General features: G+C 38.1%; 1 protein-coding gene across 6 annotated transcripts in view; it reads right to left on the reverse strand.

Annotated features, from left to right (window-relative positions):
• RFTN2 (raftlin family member 2) overlaps positions 1-18,164 on the reverse strand; it is a 95,546-nt gene that overhangs the window by 41,272 nt on the left and 36,110 nt on the right. For all 6 annotated transcript variants that reach the window (XM_056794163.1, XM_056794164.1, XM_056794161.1 and 3 more), the window contains exons 6-7: positions 8,508-8,626; positions 1,253-1,356 (exon numbers count right to left, since the gene is read on the reverse strand). In XM_056794163.1, coding sequence (XP_056650141.1) covers positions 1,253-1,356; positions 8,508-8,626 — 223 coding nt within the window. The remainder of the gene's footprint in view (positions 1-1,252; positions 1,357-8,507; positions 8,627-18,164) is intronic.

Below are 18,164 nucleotides of genomic sequence, written 5' to 3' on the forward strand. Positions count from 1 at the left end.
AGATGACTCAATTTCTCTAGTTAGCTCTTTCTAGTGTTCCCAGGAGACAATCATAGTAGACTTGGAGAAGGGGAAGAGAAATGGGACAAATCTGAATGCTGAAGGATGTAGTATCTAAGAAGAGGAGTTTTCTCACAAGTCATTCTGATTTGTGGTGAGAATTCAGTAGTTAAATGTATATTTACTAGCTTGGGTCAACTTAAAGAGTTGAACTGCTAATGTGGTCCGAGGGCTGCTTCTGTTTCTCTAAGTCTTATTTTATCTCCAGACCTAAGTTGGACTCCCCAACTGGACAATCGTGTCAGGAGGGGTGTGCGTAGAACTTTGTAGCTACAATGTAGGATACCAGAGCATTGTGTCTGTTGGGATAGATACTTTCTCCCCATCTGTAGGTTCTAACTGCTCTTTCTTTATTCAGATTTTCCAATTGAAAAAGAAAAAGTTTCCATTTTACCGAAATGTCACCACAATAAATACACTTGTTTCAATTCCTTGTGGAAAAGGTGACTGAGGCAGAAAGAGCTCTGGATCAGGAGACCTGGGTTTTAGCTCTGATCTGTCATTAAATAGTTAGACAACCATTAGCAAATGATTAACTTCTCTGGGACTTATTTTTTTTACTCATTAAACGAGAGGGGCAAATTAGATTATAGGCAGCTAGGTGGTACAGAGCCAGACCTGGAGGAAAATCTGACTTCAAATCTGGCTTTAGATACTTTCTATCTGTGTGATCCTAGGCAAATCAATTCTGTTAGCCTTAGTTTCCTCCTATACAAAATGAGCTGGAGAAGAAAATGGCAAACCATCCCAGAATCTTTGCCAAGAAAATCACAAATCAGGTTTTTGTTTTATAAGATTATTCACTTATGAAAATGAATAATATGGAAATATGTTTTGTGTGGTAATACATGTATAACCCAGATTGAATTGCTTGTTGGCTCCAGGAGGAGGAAGGAAAAAGGGACAGTGACAATTTGGATCCTATAAATTTGGAAAACTTATGTGGAAATTTATTATTAAAATTTTTTAAATTAAAAATAAAAGAAAACCCCAAGCAGGGTCACAAAGAGTCAGACATGACTGAAAATGACAACAACAAAACTGGATTATATTTATTCTATCTTCCACATCTAAAACTCTACCTCTTTATGAAATCAATTTGGAAAGTCTTGTGAAATACGGGTCTCTAAGAAATAACCTATAACTTAATTTAAAAATGTAATGCCAATGTTGAAATACACTTTCATGGTACCTGTCATGTCTTAATATGGGTGTTGGAAGTACACTCGTCAAGAGCCATCCAAACTCCGCCAGAGTATGCAGTAAGGGACCATAATCAGTTTTAATTTCACAGCCCTGCATAAATAAATATAGAAACATGTAAGTACTCTGTATGTCCATTTTGTTAATGTAAAGTAATTAAACATATGTTATAAGAAACCACAGTTAATGCTAAAAAATGGTAATTAGTGGGTGATAGGCAAACTCAGATCATGACCAATTATAATAGAGACCTCTGTAACATAAATAACCCAAAATAGATAACATGACAAACTGAAGAGTAGTTTCTAATAATTCCTTTGCAATCCAGAAACTATTTTGCTTCAAGAAACTACTGGGTGGAAGCAAGATATAACCTTACCGTTTTCTTCTCCCATTTACTCTGGTCCCAAGACTAGATGGTCTTGGTATATTTTTTACTTTTAAATTTACTGATATATTTTCACATAATCTTCATATTGTAACATATTTTCCCTATCTGCCCCCCCCCAAAGTGATTTCTTAAGAATAAAAAAGAAAGAAGAAAGCAAAATGGAAAAAAGCGATTTACAAATATTAATTCAATTGATTCTCATAACAATCCTGTGAGACAGGTCCTATTAGGATCCTCATTTCATAGCTGAACTGAGGCAGAGAGAGGTTAAGTGATTTGCCCAGGGTCACACAGCTAGTGTCTAAGGCTGGATTTGAACTCAGCTCTTCCTTTCTCCAGGCCCAGTGCTCTATCTATGGTGTTACCAGCTGCCAAACTTAGTCATTGTGATTACAGAGCATTTAGTTTCAATTTTTGTTGCTATTGTTTTTTTCTATTTTCATTTTTATTGACATTATGTAGAATGTTTTCCTGATCACTCCTTTGCATCTCTGAATTTTTTGTCTTCCTTTCTTACAATTCAGTAATATTCTGCAATTTGTTTAGCCACTCTCCAATCATTATACATCTATTTTTTTCTAGTTCTTTGCTAATACTAAAAATACTTCTATAAGTATTTGAGTTAATTTTTGGATCTTTCTTTTCCTTCTTTGATAGATACTTATTAGTGGGATCTCTAGGTCAAAGGATTTGGAGGGACAGAGTCTTTCATAATTTGTTTTATTATCCCAAAGATTGCAAAAGAGGTACATTTTGGTTCCAACTTTCTGGTAAAGGATTCTAGAAACTCAGCCAAATGCATCCATGAAGACAGACACAAATGACATTATTCTTCTCTTATCTGACTAAGTTTACATAGAGGGCTGACATCTAGGTAACTAGGCTTGAAATCCTGTAATTGGTTTTGTAGATTTATTTGTTTAGATTTTTATTGATATTAGAGATTATTTTAGAATTTACAGATTTATTTCATCTAAATTGTACCTGTCTCTGTGAGAATTTTTAGTTTCAAAACTTGGGTAAAAATCTATCTACTATCTATCTATCTACTATCTACTATCTATCTACTATCTACTATCTATCTATCTATCTATCTATCTATCTATCTATCTATCTATCTATCTATCTATCTATCTATCTATCTATCTAATCTATTTATTTATCTATCATCTATCTTCTGTCTGTCTCTGTCTCTCATATTTTAGTCATTCTTCAATCCCCTCTGATTCTCTGTGACCTCTTTTTGGGTTTTCATTGCAAAGATACTTGGAGTGGTTTCCCATATCCTTTCCCAGCTTATTTGACAGATGAGGAAACTGAGGGAAATAGGGTTAAGTGACTTGTCCAGGGTCACATAGTTAGTATCTGGGGCCTAATTTGAACTCATGAAGATGTCTTCTTGATTCCAGGCTTGACACTATCCACTGTGCCACCTAGCTGCCCAAATATATCATATACATATATATTACAGTTGTATTTTAATATATGTTGGTGAAAATTAGTTTTCACACTGAGAATGTTCCCAAAGATGAAATCACAGATCCTTAACGTACTGACATTTCATAAAAATGCAGCTCATGTTTTGAATTTTCTTATATTTTCCCACCAATTCTTTCAAGGTTTGGGCCAAATTCTGCCTCCTCTGGGAAACTTTTCCTGGAAACTTCAGCCCCTTTCTATTTCTCCTTCCTCTAACCTGCTAGATACATTATTTTTCATTGTTTTACTCTTTAACTGGGCCATGTATGCAGGGTTTCCCCAAAAGATTGTATTGTTTTAAGCTATTAAAGCTTATTTATTTGTATTTAAGTTATTAAAGTTTAAAACTGCACAAAGTCTTTTGGGACACTTTTTGTCTGTGAGAATATAGGGGGCTGGATTAGATGACTTCTGTAGTCCTTGTATCAAATTTATGAATCTGTGATCCTCCAGGAATAACTACTGGGATATGAGCTTGGGGAAACTGAGGGAAAGAAGGATTTCATTTTATTGAAGAGGCTTTGGTGGCCCTCTTCAAGTTTCTACAGCAATTCATGGACCCAGGGAAGAGGCAGGAAGCAGATCAGAGAGAGACTGGATATGAAGGTTTTTTCACTTTATATTTGTTCAGATTGAATTGAAAAATTTGTACTTGGGACCCTCCCTAATACTTTGCTACCTTGTGTTTTCTAGTTTCATGGAAAATAGATCTTCTACATTTATTCTACTATCTGGCATGTGGCTTTCTTATATGAAAGTTAATGCTACCAATACACATTGATATAAAAATTTGCTATATCTAAAAAGAGTGCTAGCCATAATAGAAAAGAAACTGGAAATAAAAATTATGAGCTAAATAATTGAGGAATAATTAAACAAACTGTGATGTATGAATGTAATGAAACATTTTCATGTCATAAATGTACCTCTTTTGCAATCTTTGGGGTAATAAAACAAATTATGAAAGACTTTGTCCCTCCAAAACCTTTGATTCAAAGATGCCATTAATAAGCATCTATCAAAGAAGGAAAAGAAAGATCCAAAAATCACCTCAAGTACAGTAGTATTTTTAGTATTAGCAAAGAACTAGAAAAAATAGATGTATAATGATTGGAGAATGGCTAAATGAATTGCAGAATATTACTGAACAGTTCAGAGAAAAATAGGAAGATTTATATGGGCTGATGCAGAGCAAAGAAAAAAGGACCAATACTCATTGACTATAGAAACATGAATAAAGACACTAAGACAACAGAATTCAGATCAATTAGAGTTGCCAATGGAGGTTCCAGATGACTGGGGTTAAAAATACATTCCCATCCTTTCTGTTAAGAAATGGCAAACTATAAGAATGGAAAGTTTCATTTATTGTCAGTCATAGGCACTAAACTCACTGTTATAACTAGTAATTCTAGTACTAAGGCTAGCATAAAAATAAGGGGTAAATGGTGAGAAAACTGCCCTTGGATCTACTTTCAAAAGTAAGTTAGATGGGGCAGCTAGCTGGATAGAGAGCAGGACCTAGAGACCAAAAATCCTGGGTTCAAATATGGCCTCAGATACTTCCTAGCTTTGTGAGTCTGGGTAAGTCACTTAAACCCAATTGCCCAGCTCATCCTGATCTTCTGTCTTGGAATCAATATTTAGTATCAATTCTAAGACACAATGTAAGGATTGTTAAAATAAGAAGCAAATCAGAGACCTTGGACCTATGATCCTAGGTTATGGCAACTTTGGGACACTATGAGGGAGGTTTCTATCTGGAGAAAGGCTGAGTCAGGAAAGAGCTCACATAGGTTATGGCCCTTAGGGAAGTGAATAATTATGTTCAGCAATTTGATACCTTCCAATTTTACCTAATTATTTTTGTTAAAGAGGTTCTAAGTTGGGGTCAATTGGGTGGCTCAGTGGATGGAGAGCCAGGCCTAGAGATGGAAGGTCTTAGGTTCATATCTGGCCTCTGCCGCTTCCTATATTGATTCTAAGGCAGAAAGTAAGGGTTAAAAAAAAAGAGGTTCTAAGTCAGTTATTTTTGTTTGCTCTAAATTCAGTGCCCAGTGACAAAGTTCCTCTTTGTCAATCCTAATTCTAGTTCCACCTACATTGGATAATTTTAGTTATTTTTTTGGGGGGAGAAAGTATGTATATGTGTGTGTATTGGGGTAGTGGTGGTGTAGGTTACTGGGACATGATTGATATGTCAAGACAAGATGTATCAATTTTTAAAAAAGAAAATAGATCCTTCACAAAGTCTTACTCTGGTGCCTTATTTGGTAAGGTAGTGATCTGGAGTTCTTAATTGTTATGCTAGAAGAGTGCAAAGCCTGGAAGAGTCCATCAGGCTGGAATATTCTTGATTATGGTTTCAGAAATAGACTATGTTTGCTCTCCAAGGGTTAACCTAACTAACATGGCTTAGGAGTAAGAAATAAGAGAGACCAACGTCTTGTAGACTATTTAGAGTATATAGACTATATAGACACCTATATATGTGATTTTTAGATTCTCTCCATCTTGCTTGGTCTAGCACCCAGGAATGTGCACACCCACATCACACGGGCATGTACTAGGAAATGACAAATCAGAAACATCGGACAGACCCCTGGGCTGTCCTAAGTCAAGCTAAGCTATCATTGATACAGACGAGACACTGGAAAGTGGCATAAAACCGTCTATATAAGGCATGTCACTTCTTCTCTCTGCCTCTTTCCCCGGAGAGGCGACTCTGGCTGGCAGCATGCTAAGTGTTCCAACATCTTGGTGTGGTGGCAGCTATTTGTCTGGGTTTGGTGCTGAGTTTGCCCTTGAGCTGATTCAGGCTCAGACATCTTGGCTAAGCCCTTTTGGAGTTCAGGCTGATTCCTTCCTCCTTACTTTCTAGAGCCTCTGGTCTTCTTTCTGGCACAAGCCAGGCAGGAGAAATCCTACTCCCTTTCCTTCTTCCTTCTTTTTAATCTCTTTCCACTATAGCAATTAAATCACCATAAATTTCCAGCTGACTTGGGTATTTTATTATTTGGGATTTTCCCTGGTGACCAATTAAATTTAGATTTTAAGTCACAACTCTAAAATTATCTTTACATATATCATGAACACATTCATCAAGAAGAGAGCTGGTCAGCATAGTCTACCAAGAATTAAAGATGTAAGACACCTAAAGGATGGTGGAGAGATTCAGAGGACCTAGGGAAAGGACCATCCAGATTATCAATTAGAAGGTGGGGTTAAAGATATTATAAAAGGCTATGATAGGCATAAAATAAGGCATATATTTTCATTCATGGTCTGTGTGTTGATTCATTTTACTTGACCATCATTTGTTACAAAGGAGATGTCTTGAGGAGGGGGAAGTCAGTGGAAAGTAACTCAAAAATATATATGTATCCATGATGGCATTAATTTGGATGTTCTATCCAAGACCAACCAATCAATTACTAAACATTTATTAAGCTCCTACTAAGTGCCAGGCACTGTGCTAATCTCTAGGGAAACAAAAAAGAGGCAAAAGACAGTCCCTGCCCTTAAGGAGCTTACAATCTAATGGGAGAGATAACATACAAATAAATATACACAAGCAAGCTATATACAGGATAAATAGGAAATAATTAAGAGAGGGAAAGCACTAGAATCTAGGAGTTGGGAAAGAATTCCAGTAAAAGTGGAGATTGTTTAGAATTGAATAGAAAGAAGGTTGTGGGCTAGATTGCCTTTGTGAAGATTTTTAGTGCTTTTAATAATCCCAAGTGTCTTCCTGAAACAGGACTTCATTTTTGTAACAACAATAATCTTCTGATGATGATATTTGGCAAAAGCAGTGGAATAAATTCCATAGTCCTCAAAGAATTAAAGTTGTAAGTCATCCAAGGGATGATGGAGAGATGTATCATAGCCGTGAGAAGGGTCAAGCGTATTCTCAATAAGAAGATGCATGAAAGATATTATTAAAGAAATGTTTGATTGTGAAGAGACAGCATGGCTTAGGAAGCTAGTTTTGGAGGCAGGAAGACATGAGTTCAAGTTCTACCTTTGACCTCTTTTAGAGGAATTGACAATCAACACCAGTGGGGAGTGCTTCTACACTAAAAGTTTCCCCACAATGATATTTTTAAAAACTACAACAGGAAATAGACTGGTTGTATAATGAGAATGAAGGATGATGGGTGGAAACCATCATATTCCACTGGTAGCCATGCAATGTCAAGAGATCTAGAAATCTTCCTTCTCCTTCTCCCCCCACATCCCTGGCCCCAATATTGGACAGATCTTTTGCAGAGAAATTTTCTAGAAACATGGGCAAGACTCACCAGGATAAGAAGGCTTGGATGGGATACAATCTGAATCACCAGAAAGAATAGCCACGCTAATGAAACTATAGAACTACATAAATATTAAAAATAGATAGTCTATTAAAAATGCAGAACTACAAATAAAGGTCCTAAAAAGAATGGCCTAAAATGCACAGCTGCATATACTTGCACTCGGGATAGAAAATTCTGCCAGGCAGGCTCTTGAAAGATCAAAGTCTTCTTTTCCATTATTTAGAATGCATGGTACCCTCAGCAATATCCTATCTGATTGGGAAGAATGTGCCAGGCAAAAGGGAGTATTTTTAAAAATTCCCTGGACTTTGAACTGTGCCTAGGATAATACTTAAACAACCAGTCAATTGCATAAAAAAAGTCATCATATGGAGATGGACTAGTGGATAGAATCCTGGGCTTTTAGTCAGACATTTACTAGCTTGTTAACCTGGGCAACTCCTTTAAGTTCTCTTTGATTTGGTTTGCACAATTGTAAAATGGGAAAAATAATAGCACCTCCCTCCCAGGGTTTTTGTGTGGATCAAATGAGTTAATATGTAAAAAGCATTTAGCATAATTAGCATAGAAATGCTAGTTATTGTTAGTATTACACAAAATAAGTAGTTAGTTGACTGACTGACTTTATATATCAAGTTTCTCCTCTTTGTTGTGGCATTGTACAGATATGGCCAAAGTATCACAAGGCTTTAAATTTTACATTAGAATGTTAAATCTTTTTAGGATACATTGTTATCAGTTTTTCAGCTAAATATTTGTGTTTCCTTTAAAATTTTAATTTTTAGCTATGTGACCCTGGGCAAGTCACTTAATCTCAATTTCCCAGCCTTTTGAACAGAAGGTAAGAGTTAAGTTTAAACGAAAGTTTAATTTTGCCATATCTGACTAAATGTAAAGTAAATGATTTAAATCTGAGAGGAGACTGCTAATATATTTTTGATCAATTCTCATCTATAAACAGATATCTAGGAATAATGAGGCAACAACAACAACAAAAAGCTAACCTAGAAAACAAAAAGTACCAATAAAATTATTGCCAGATAATTTTGATTTACCTCAATAACGGTCCATTGTTCTACTACAATAGCATCATTTCCTTTCCTGTTAGAGCCTGGCACTCCAGAACCTTCTTCTTCATATATAAATAATCCTTCCAAAGATTTGGACAAATGATCTGTGGAGACAAGGGATACACTTAGGAAGGGTTTCACATATGTACTATCTTCATCCTAAAATAACCTTGTGGGAGGCTGAAAAGAAAAAAAAAACCCTCAAATAATTGGTTAATAAGCACTTATTTTGGTTGTCCTAATTATATCGTTCTCCTTTTTAGTTAAATTATAGCTATTTTCCCTCTTCTTCAAAGGAGCCAGACAATGGGCATTGAGTCCCCTAAAGTAATTGTCTGAAATTAGAAACAACAGGAAATGCCCTTCAATTTGAGAAAAGATTTAGTTTATGTTACATACTTTCAATATATATTATTTAGGCCAATAAGAGAAGCAACAACCACCTCCCTCCCCCCTTCCTCTTTAATTGCCTGAAATGATATAATGATGCCACAAATAATACTAAGGAAAAATTAATTCAAAATACACCAACACAAAAGGCAGAATTTAATCCAATGAACCTAATAAAAAATGTTGACAATAACAACAGGAAAACTCTAAGCAGACATCATTGTCAGAAGGATTCCTGATGGGAAGGAAGTTATAAGGGAGTGCCCTTCTGACTTGTTTCTGAGGCATTTGTAACCAAGTGTCATGGAAGCCCCTTTTTTTCCTCTATTGGGCTTTCACTAAGGAAGGTCTCCATGGCCATATGCTGGCTAAGTTTTTTGATTTTGATTTTTTTTTATTTTTTAAACCCTTACCTTCCATCTTGTAATCAATACTGTGTATTGGTTCCAAGGCAGAAGAGTGGTAAGGGCTAGGCAATAGGGATAAGTGACTTGCCCAGGGTCACACAGCTGAGAAGTGTCTGAGGTCAGATTTGAACCCAGGACCTCCTGTCTCTGGGCCTGGCTCTCAATCCACTGAGCTACCCAGAATCCCCGTTTTTTTGGTTTTTAAAGAATGGCATATATCTATATCCTTTTTTTTATTTTGAAGAATACATATTCTAATGATTACATTAAAACTTTGATCCTTTATAATCTAAACATGAAGAACTTTAAGGTATTTAAAAATAATTTTTAATTTTAGTTTTTGAGGTCACAGACATAAGGAGCAAATCATTTCTTTTTGATGTGACTTAGTCCTAGTGCAATACCAAAAAGATTACATTTTTTGGGGGAGGGATCAAAAGTATCCCCCATTTGTTTGATTTGGTCTCTTAATTGCTGGTTGCTGGTTTCCTAAATATAGTAGATATCCCACTTCCTTTAAGTGTAATTTTCTAGTGCCACACCAAAGATTGCCAGAGTAGTCAGATATTTTTTTGAATAGGGGTTTAAGGTTTCTCTAGGACATCATCATGTATTTTGATGTTTATGCAGCTGTATGTAATGTGTCTCTTGTTTTGTTTGAGATTACACGATGTGAAGGTCAAAGCCTCGTGGCCTTGACCGTCAGGTTTGTGTGTTTTCAAGGCTGGGGCTTCTGGTTTTGTTGGAAAGAAACAATTTCACCTCAGTAGGAGATGTCTGCCTCCTGTCTGGGACAACAAGCGGCAAGCTTTAGGAAAAACTGCAGCAAGATAATTCACTCTGTCCCTGGGATGGTGGCTGCGCGGCAATCTGTAGGCCTGTATTTTTATTAGGTTTTTTTTTTCCCCAATAGGAATGTTTGTAGGTGAGTGGTGTGGAGGTAGGGGTGATATTAGGCCAGACCTTGTGGGAAGATTAACACTTGAGGCTCCATTAACATCTATAATTATTAGGTATATTGAAAGATGAATTGACTTCTCTGGTCATGAGGATAATATAAAATGAAAGAGTTTCTCAGTTTTGGGGCCTTTCCAAATTGATTAATTTCTTTAGATTATGTAATGAATTCCCAAGAAATAGAATAATTTTGTGAAATAGTTACTCTGCTAAATAAAATTATTTGAAAGGAAATTATTTAAGATATGATTATTTGATTTTGATTGACAATGGAAGTTATTTTTTTTTCAAAAAATGCTTTATTGATGCTCCTTTAAAAACAAAACAAAACCTTCCTTTGCCCCTTAAAATCAATACTATGTACTGGTTCCAAGGCAGAAGAGCAGAAAGGGCTAGGCAAGGGGGGGTAAAGTGACTTGCCCAGATTCACACCGCTAGGAGTGTCTGAGATTAGATTTGAATCTAAGCCCTCCCGTCTCTGGACCCGACTCTCAATTTACTGAGCCACACAGCTGCTCACACTATTGATGCTCTTTTTAACATCTACACTACCTCCCAGTGAATTCCCCATGCCAAACAGAATTCTCCTCTGTAACAAAGATATACAATTAAACAGAATAAATCATCCCACTGACCATGTCTCATATTTCCTTGTCATAATGTACAACTTCTCTAGCAAGAGGTTAAGAGGCATCATATAATTTCCTAGTGGCCATCTATCCTGCTGGCGTCATCCTCAACCTAAATTCTCATGCCAGTTCATTGTCCATCCTTCTTATCTACTCAAGATACATATATAGTGTAATGTGATATAATATAACAACATAATATAATATGTAACAACATAATGTAATGTAATGTAACATGATATAATATAACAAAACATAACATAATATATGTAATAGATAATATATAATAATATATCTAATGTATAATAAATATATAATATGTTACATAATATAGTTACATATATAAATTAAATGATGGATATTATTCCCCTGGCAGAATAGGCAAATGAGAACAATTTGTTCCAGTGACCATGAAGGTGACTGAAACAGGCACTTTGGAGTGTCTAGAGCTTGATTAGACTCTGAAGACACCAAAGTCAACAATGGAAGTAATTTAATTAGCCGTAATAAAATAGTATTTTAAGCCCATACTGGAAATGGATACCTTTAAGCAAAGACCATCACTGTGCTGGTGAATACGGATTTCTCAGTCATTCAATGCGCTCCTCCTTTTTCTTCCCTATCCCATATTAAACCCTTAATATTTTTTTCCATATAAGCCCAGAGCTGCTGTTCTAAGATTTCTCTGCAAGCCTTTACTTTCTTCTCCTTCACTGTTTGAATTCTAAAAAGAAATGTCTACAATCTCTACCCCATCCCCCTTTTGCCCAAGTACTCTTCAGTCCATTGCCATCTGGCTTCTGACTGCCACCAAACGGATCTCTTTGAGACCATCAGAGTAACCTTTTGAAAGCTGAAAACAATAAATTTTTCTCAGTGTTCATCCTCTTCCACCTTTCTTTAGCCTTCGACAGGACTGATTATGTTTTTTTTTTCCTAAATATTTTCTCCTTTGATGTCTACCATGCTGCCATCTTCTGGTTCTTTTACCTATAGGAATGTTTCTTCTCTGCCTCCCGATGGTTTATCTTCTACTGTCCAAGGTGATGGATGGGGGCCTTGAAGGCTCTGCCTGTGGCTCTTCTTCTTTCTTTATACTTTCCTTAGCAATTTCATCCATTTTTAAGGGTTCAATTACATCTGATTCCCAAATCCACACACCCAACCACAGGCCTTTCTGGCTCAGATGTAGCTACTCACCAAACTCCAAATAATCCTTTGTTTATTTGTAGATTAAATGGTCTGATCTAGATGGTTTCTTTCAGTTCTAATGATTCTAGGTTCCAACTCACCCTCCTTCCAACCAGAACTTTTTTTCCCTATCAACTGACTTGCTTTTTCTGTTAATGACACCATTATCCTCCGGGTCATTCAAGCTCAGAAACTTTAGAATCCTATTTGATTCTTTCTTCTCTTTCATATACAGTTCATTTATAAACCCTCCTCTTTACTCACTTTGGTATCACCAACTTGCTTCCAGTCTTTACCCTCTCTAGGTCTCCCCCCTTTTCTTTACAACCCTTACCTTCTGTCTTAGAATCAATACTGTGTATTGGTTCCAAGGTGGAAGGGTGGTAAGGGCTAGGCAATGGGAGTTAAGTGACTTGTCCAGGGTCACACAGCTAGGCCAAATGTGAACCCAGGACCTCCCATCTCTAGGCCTGACTCTCAATTCACAGAGCTACCTCACTGCCCCAGTCAAATGCTTTAAAAAATTTAATAAATAATAAATGCAGCAGGATCTTGTATTTTTGTTAGATCTTTTAGTTAATGAGCTGTGTTGATGGAGGTCTTCTGCTGTAGAAAATCACTTCTGAAAGCCCACCCATTCGTCTTTTCATCAAGAATGACTTTCACAGGTTTGTAAAACATTGTCATAAAGATTATGTAGTAATAATAAAGAGGACATCCCATAGTTAGCTGCCAAAATAGTTTTTTAAAATACACAGGTCTGACCATGCTATTTCATTGCTGAAAAAGCCATTTTGGTGGCTCCCTATTGTTGAAGGCATACAACTCAAACTACTTAATCTGACATTCAAGGCCCTCCATGATCCGGTGCTAACTCACATTTCTGGTCTCATTTCTCATAATTTCACTTTATATATTCTACATATATTTTGTGCATTTCTGAGTTTCTAAATTTTTTCTGTGTCTTCTGGTCATCATATATTGTCTATGGCTTCCATGAACCCCCCTACCAAATTCCCCTTTAAATTCTTATACTGACCCACAATATATTGAAACCACAATGAAGTTGAGATGTGGGATACCTGCAACCTGATATTATATACAATATTTGATACCTGTTGACCCCTACCTTTGCAAAGGAGACAGGAAAGTTATCTTTTCATGTCTCTTCATTGGTGCCAAGCTTATTCTTTATAATTTCACAAATTTCAATTTATTTATTTTGTGATTATTCTTTAAATTTATAGTCAGTGTTGTAGTCATTGGGTATGGTTTTCTCCCTGGCTCTGATTACTTGTTTTTTCATCAATTCATGTCTTTTGATACTTCTCTTTATTTATCATATTCGTTCTTTCTTACAACAGTAACATTCCATTATATTTATGTGCCACAATTTGTATTAGTCTTTCTCCAATTTAAGATTGTCCACTTTGTTTTCAGTTCTTAGCTACTACAAAAAATGTTGCTATGAAATTTTGTATATATAATGAATTTCTTTTTGCCAGTGATCTCCCTAGGGTATTTGCCAACCAATGGAGAAACTGGGTGAAAGAAGGACATTAAAAATGTTATTCATTTTATTTGCATAATTCCAAATTGTAATTCAGAATGGATGGCTCAATTCCCAGCTACCCTAGAGAAGATATGTTCTGGTTTTTTCTTCCAGTCTTGATCGTTTCTATCTTTTGTCATCTTTGCCAGTTTACTTAGATGCATGCAAAACTTCAGGGTTGTTTAGATTTTCATTTCTATCACTCAATTATTTGGAGCAATTTTCTCATATAGTTTGTTCTTTGTCATTTGCAGTTCATTTTCTGAGAACTTAACTTAAAGAGATGGATTTTTCTGTTAGGGAGCTGCCTAGGAAAGGTCCTCTTTCAATAATGTGCCTTCCAACAATATGTTCAATCATCCAAATTTACTTAGAGCAGCAATAATTTTATTCAATAACCATCTGATTATTGAGCGGGTCATCAAACTGGAGGTATATTCTTGTCCACGGTATTTGCCACCATTACTGAGAATATGCAATACATAGTGCAAATGGAAAATGGAATCTTTAAGTCCTCTCTATGCTCCTGTTTGTGCATGACATTGTACTGATTTCAACAAGCTAGGAATCTTGTACTTTTCCTTGAGAGATTTATATTCACTCAAAAGATTCTGGTCTAACCAAATGGAGAAGGAATATCTATTACTCAGATTATGTAGCAGGCAGTTGGATGGGTAGCCCATAGGAATAGTCCACCAGTCTGCATAACTTTGTCAGATACTGTGCATGGATAATAATCTTGGTTCAGAATTGGATAGGAATAGAGTAGGGGGGAATCACCTTTAAATGATCCTCGGTTTTTTACAACATATTCTTCTGGCGCTCTTATATGGCAGACACAACAGTCTGCATTGTTATTAATTAATTTAATTAAAGCTCTTAGAAAAATAGAATTAAAGCTCTCAGTTACCAGATAGATAATGGAGAGATGCATGGTGAGTAGGTATGAGTAGAGTCTGACATAATTTCTATGAAACAGCATAAATTTTATTATTAAAATGCATGACTAGAAAAATGAGGTGCGATGGTGATAGAACGTGAAAAAGGGGAAACTGATTAAATAGCTCGTTTGCTCTATTAATAGTCATGCAGATGATGTCATGGGGGCAGCTAGAAGATATAGTAGATAGGGCACTGGGCCTGCAGTCAGGAAGACATGGGTTCAAATCTGACCTCAGACACTGACTACCTATGTAACCCTGGGCAAATTACTTAATCCTGTTTGACTTCGTTTCTTCACCTGTAAAATGAGCTGGAAAAGGAAATAGCAAAGCTCTCTAGTATCTTTGCCAAGAAAATCCCCCAAGGGGTCATGAAGAGTCAGACATGACTGAAAAACAACTAAAACAAAATTATGTTGAGAGCTACAGAGAAGCCCTCAAGATGTTGTATGGATCTATGGGAGGAAACAGGAAAGGCCATTCAAAATGAGCAGGCACAGAAAACATGCCATCTTCTACACTGGGGAAAGTAACTCCATTGAGCGCTATAATGAATGACAGAAACCGTCTGACCTGCAACATTTGCATTTGCCTAGCCTAGCACCTCTAGGCTCCCTCGCTATCTGAGACGCAGTCACATTGCGTGCATCCCTCAGAGAGAGGCTGCTCTCACCGCAAGAGTCCCACCAACGAGCTTCTTTTTTAATAGTCAGTTAGATGGAACAATTTACTCAAAGGAAAGACACTAATGGCACAGGGAGAACAGCACCTAGAAACACCTCCCCCGAAGCCTGGGTGTATACACGCAGCAAGTCGGGGAAGAGTGGCCATAAATACACCAATAATGGCGCGCACACAGAGGAAGCACTGGGGGCCAAGGCAAACGAGCCTGTCATGCTGCCAGCATCCAATCTCTTCTTGTGCCTATGCGCGGCTGCCTCCTGGATGCGGTGCATTTGCTTGGGGGGCGGGGGCAGAGAAGTGCCTGCACCGCTCCATGGTTAGACTCCCGATTCTCAGCCTTAGTTACCTCTAGAGCTAGAGCAGGCTCTCCTCTCAGAGACCAGGCGCCACATTTCTTGAAATGCTTTCTGCCCGGGATTCCAGCTCTGGCTCCAGAGCTGGTTGGGCTGCTTCCTCACCTGGTTGTCATTCTCTCTTCCCCTAGAACTGTGCTGTCTCCTGCTGGACAGGTAGCGCTACTACAAGATGGCTCAGGGGATTGGCGGAGGGAGGGGGGTGGGTAAAGAGAAGATAAAATATCTTCTTGCCTCGCTCTGGTGCAGAGAGCTTAATGCTTCCACTGCTTCCAGGATTGGAAGACTTAGTCATTGTTATTTTTCCTTAATTTTATTTTTATTGCCATACAAAAACATACTTTCATGTTGGTCACTGATATAAGAGCACACGCATACATGACCAAAACCCCCAAAATAAAACCATAAATACGCTGATGGGAAAGACGACTCCAACAGGTCTTTCTCTGGAGGTGGAGAGCACTCCCTGTCATAAGTCTTTAGTTATTGGGTTTTTTTTTTTTTAACCCTTACCTTTTGTATTGATTCTAATAGGGCAGAAGAACAGTAAGGGCTAGACAATGGAGTCAACTTGCCAGGGTTCAATTTATGAGAAAGAACACTATCCACATACAGAGGAAGAACTGTGGGAGCAGAAACACAGAAAAAAAACAACTGCTTGATCACATGGGTCGATGGGGATGTGATTGGGGATGTAGACTCTAAACGATCACCCTAGTGCAAATATCAACAATATGGAAATAGATATTGATCAATGACACGTGTAAACCCAGTGGAATTGCATGTTGGCTAAGGGGGCGTGGGAGGAGGGGAGGGAAAGAACATGAATCATGTAACCATGGAAAAATTCTTTTAATTAATCAATTAAATAAAATAAAATAAAACTTGCCTAGGTTCACATATCTAGGCTATGTCTAAGGTTAGATTTGAACCCAGGACCCTCCATCTCTAGGCTTGGCTCTCTATCCATTGAGCAACTTAGTTGTCCCCAAAGGCTTAGAAGAGTAGTAAGGGCTAGGCAATGGGAGTCAAGTGACTTGCCCAGGGTCACACAGCTGAGAAGTGTCTGAGGCCAGATTTGAACCCAGAACCTCCCATCTCTAGTCCTGGCTCTCCATCCACTGAGCAACCCAGCTGCCCCTCTTTTTTTTTTTTTTTAACCAATACTATGTATTGATTCCAAGGCAGAAGGCTGGTGAGGGCTAGGCAATGGGGGCTAAATGACTTGCCCAGGGTCACACACAGTTGGCAATGTCTGAGGCCATATTTGAACTCAAGAAGAAGAATTGTCCAGATTCCAAACCCAAGAACCTCCCATCTTTAGACTTAACTCTCAATTCACTGAACCACCTAGCTGTCCCCAGTAGTGGTGATAATAGGCATCCTTGCCTCATTGCTGATCTTATTGGGAAGGCTTCTAAGTTATCCCCATTGCAAGGAATGAACTCTTCTTAGGGATGTTGTAAAGGAAGATATTCTTCCAATATGCTTTGGACTGGATAGCCTCATAAATTCCTTTCTGCTTTGAGATGAAGGCGTTCTATAAACTTAGAAGAGAATGTTTGCAACTCAGCCCTTTTCCAGTTGTTTCCAGATCTCCATGATCTCATTTGGGGTTTGATATTAGAGCAATCTGCCTTTTTCTTCTCCAACTCATTTTACAGATAAGGAAAATGAGCCAAGCAGGGTGAAGTGACTTGCCCAGGGTCACACAGTTACTAAGTGTCTGAGGCCAGATTTGAACTCATGAATCTTCCAGATTCTAAGGCCACTGTTCTATTCATTGAGCCACCCAGCTGCTCCCTAGATTTGCATGTTTTCAGAGAAAGGGATTTAACTTTGGGGAGGCAATGCTGGTTCTTGCTCCCCTCCTCACACGGGCATCTTTTCCCATGGTGGGCTATCTTTTAACACCCATCCGTGTAACCCTTTTGCAGTGTTGCTCAGGAGGCCTGAAATAAAGTCATACGAACGAACAGCTCACCCAAGTAGTGCTCAGGGACGGAAATGTCAACCGACGCTGAATCCAGTAACTGAGTCCAGCTGGAGCCCTTTAAAGTCCTTTTCCAGATGTGCCAAACATTTTTTCAGTCTCTGCATCGGGGCCTCTGGAGAGTCCCGAGTGACGCACCCCATCAAACTGCCAAAAGGCTGAGGCTGGTTTGGGGCTCTGCCTCGTAAAGCGGGCTGCGGAGGACGTCTAATGAGACTGCTCTGAGCCACGATGTTCCCGAAGCCCGGACTGTAAAGAGCTCTGCGTAAAGAGCTCTGCGGCACAGGGGGCCCACAGAGCCTCCGGCGCCGCATCTGCTGAGGCTAATTTTGTTGCAATCAGGCAAAGGCCCAAGGCACTCGGGGGCGCCTGAGAGTCCGGGAAGGGGAGATCTTTTCTTTCCCCATCCAGTAAAAAGACGCCACCAAAAGTGAGGAAGCAGTGCTTGGCTTGGGGGCCTCAAGGCTTCTCTTGGGCTGTCCGTGCCATTTTATGAAAGGTAAGCAGCTGTCCAGCTACATGGTCTGGGAAGAGAAACGTGACCG

This window comes from Monodelphis domestica, chromosome 4, assembly GCF_027887165.1.
Source record: "Monodelphis domestica isolate mMonDom1 chromosome 4, mMonDom1.pri, whole genome shotgun sequence".
Classification (NCBI taxonomy): domain Eukaryota; kingdom Metazoa; phylum Chordata; class Mammalia; order Didelphimorphia; family Didelphidae; genus Monodelphis; species Monodelphis domestica.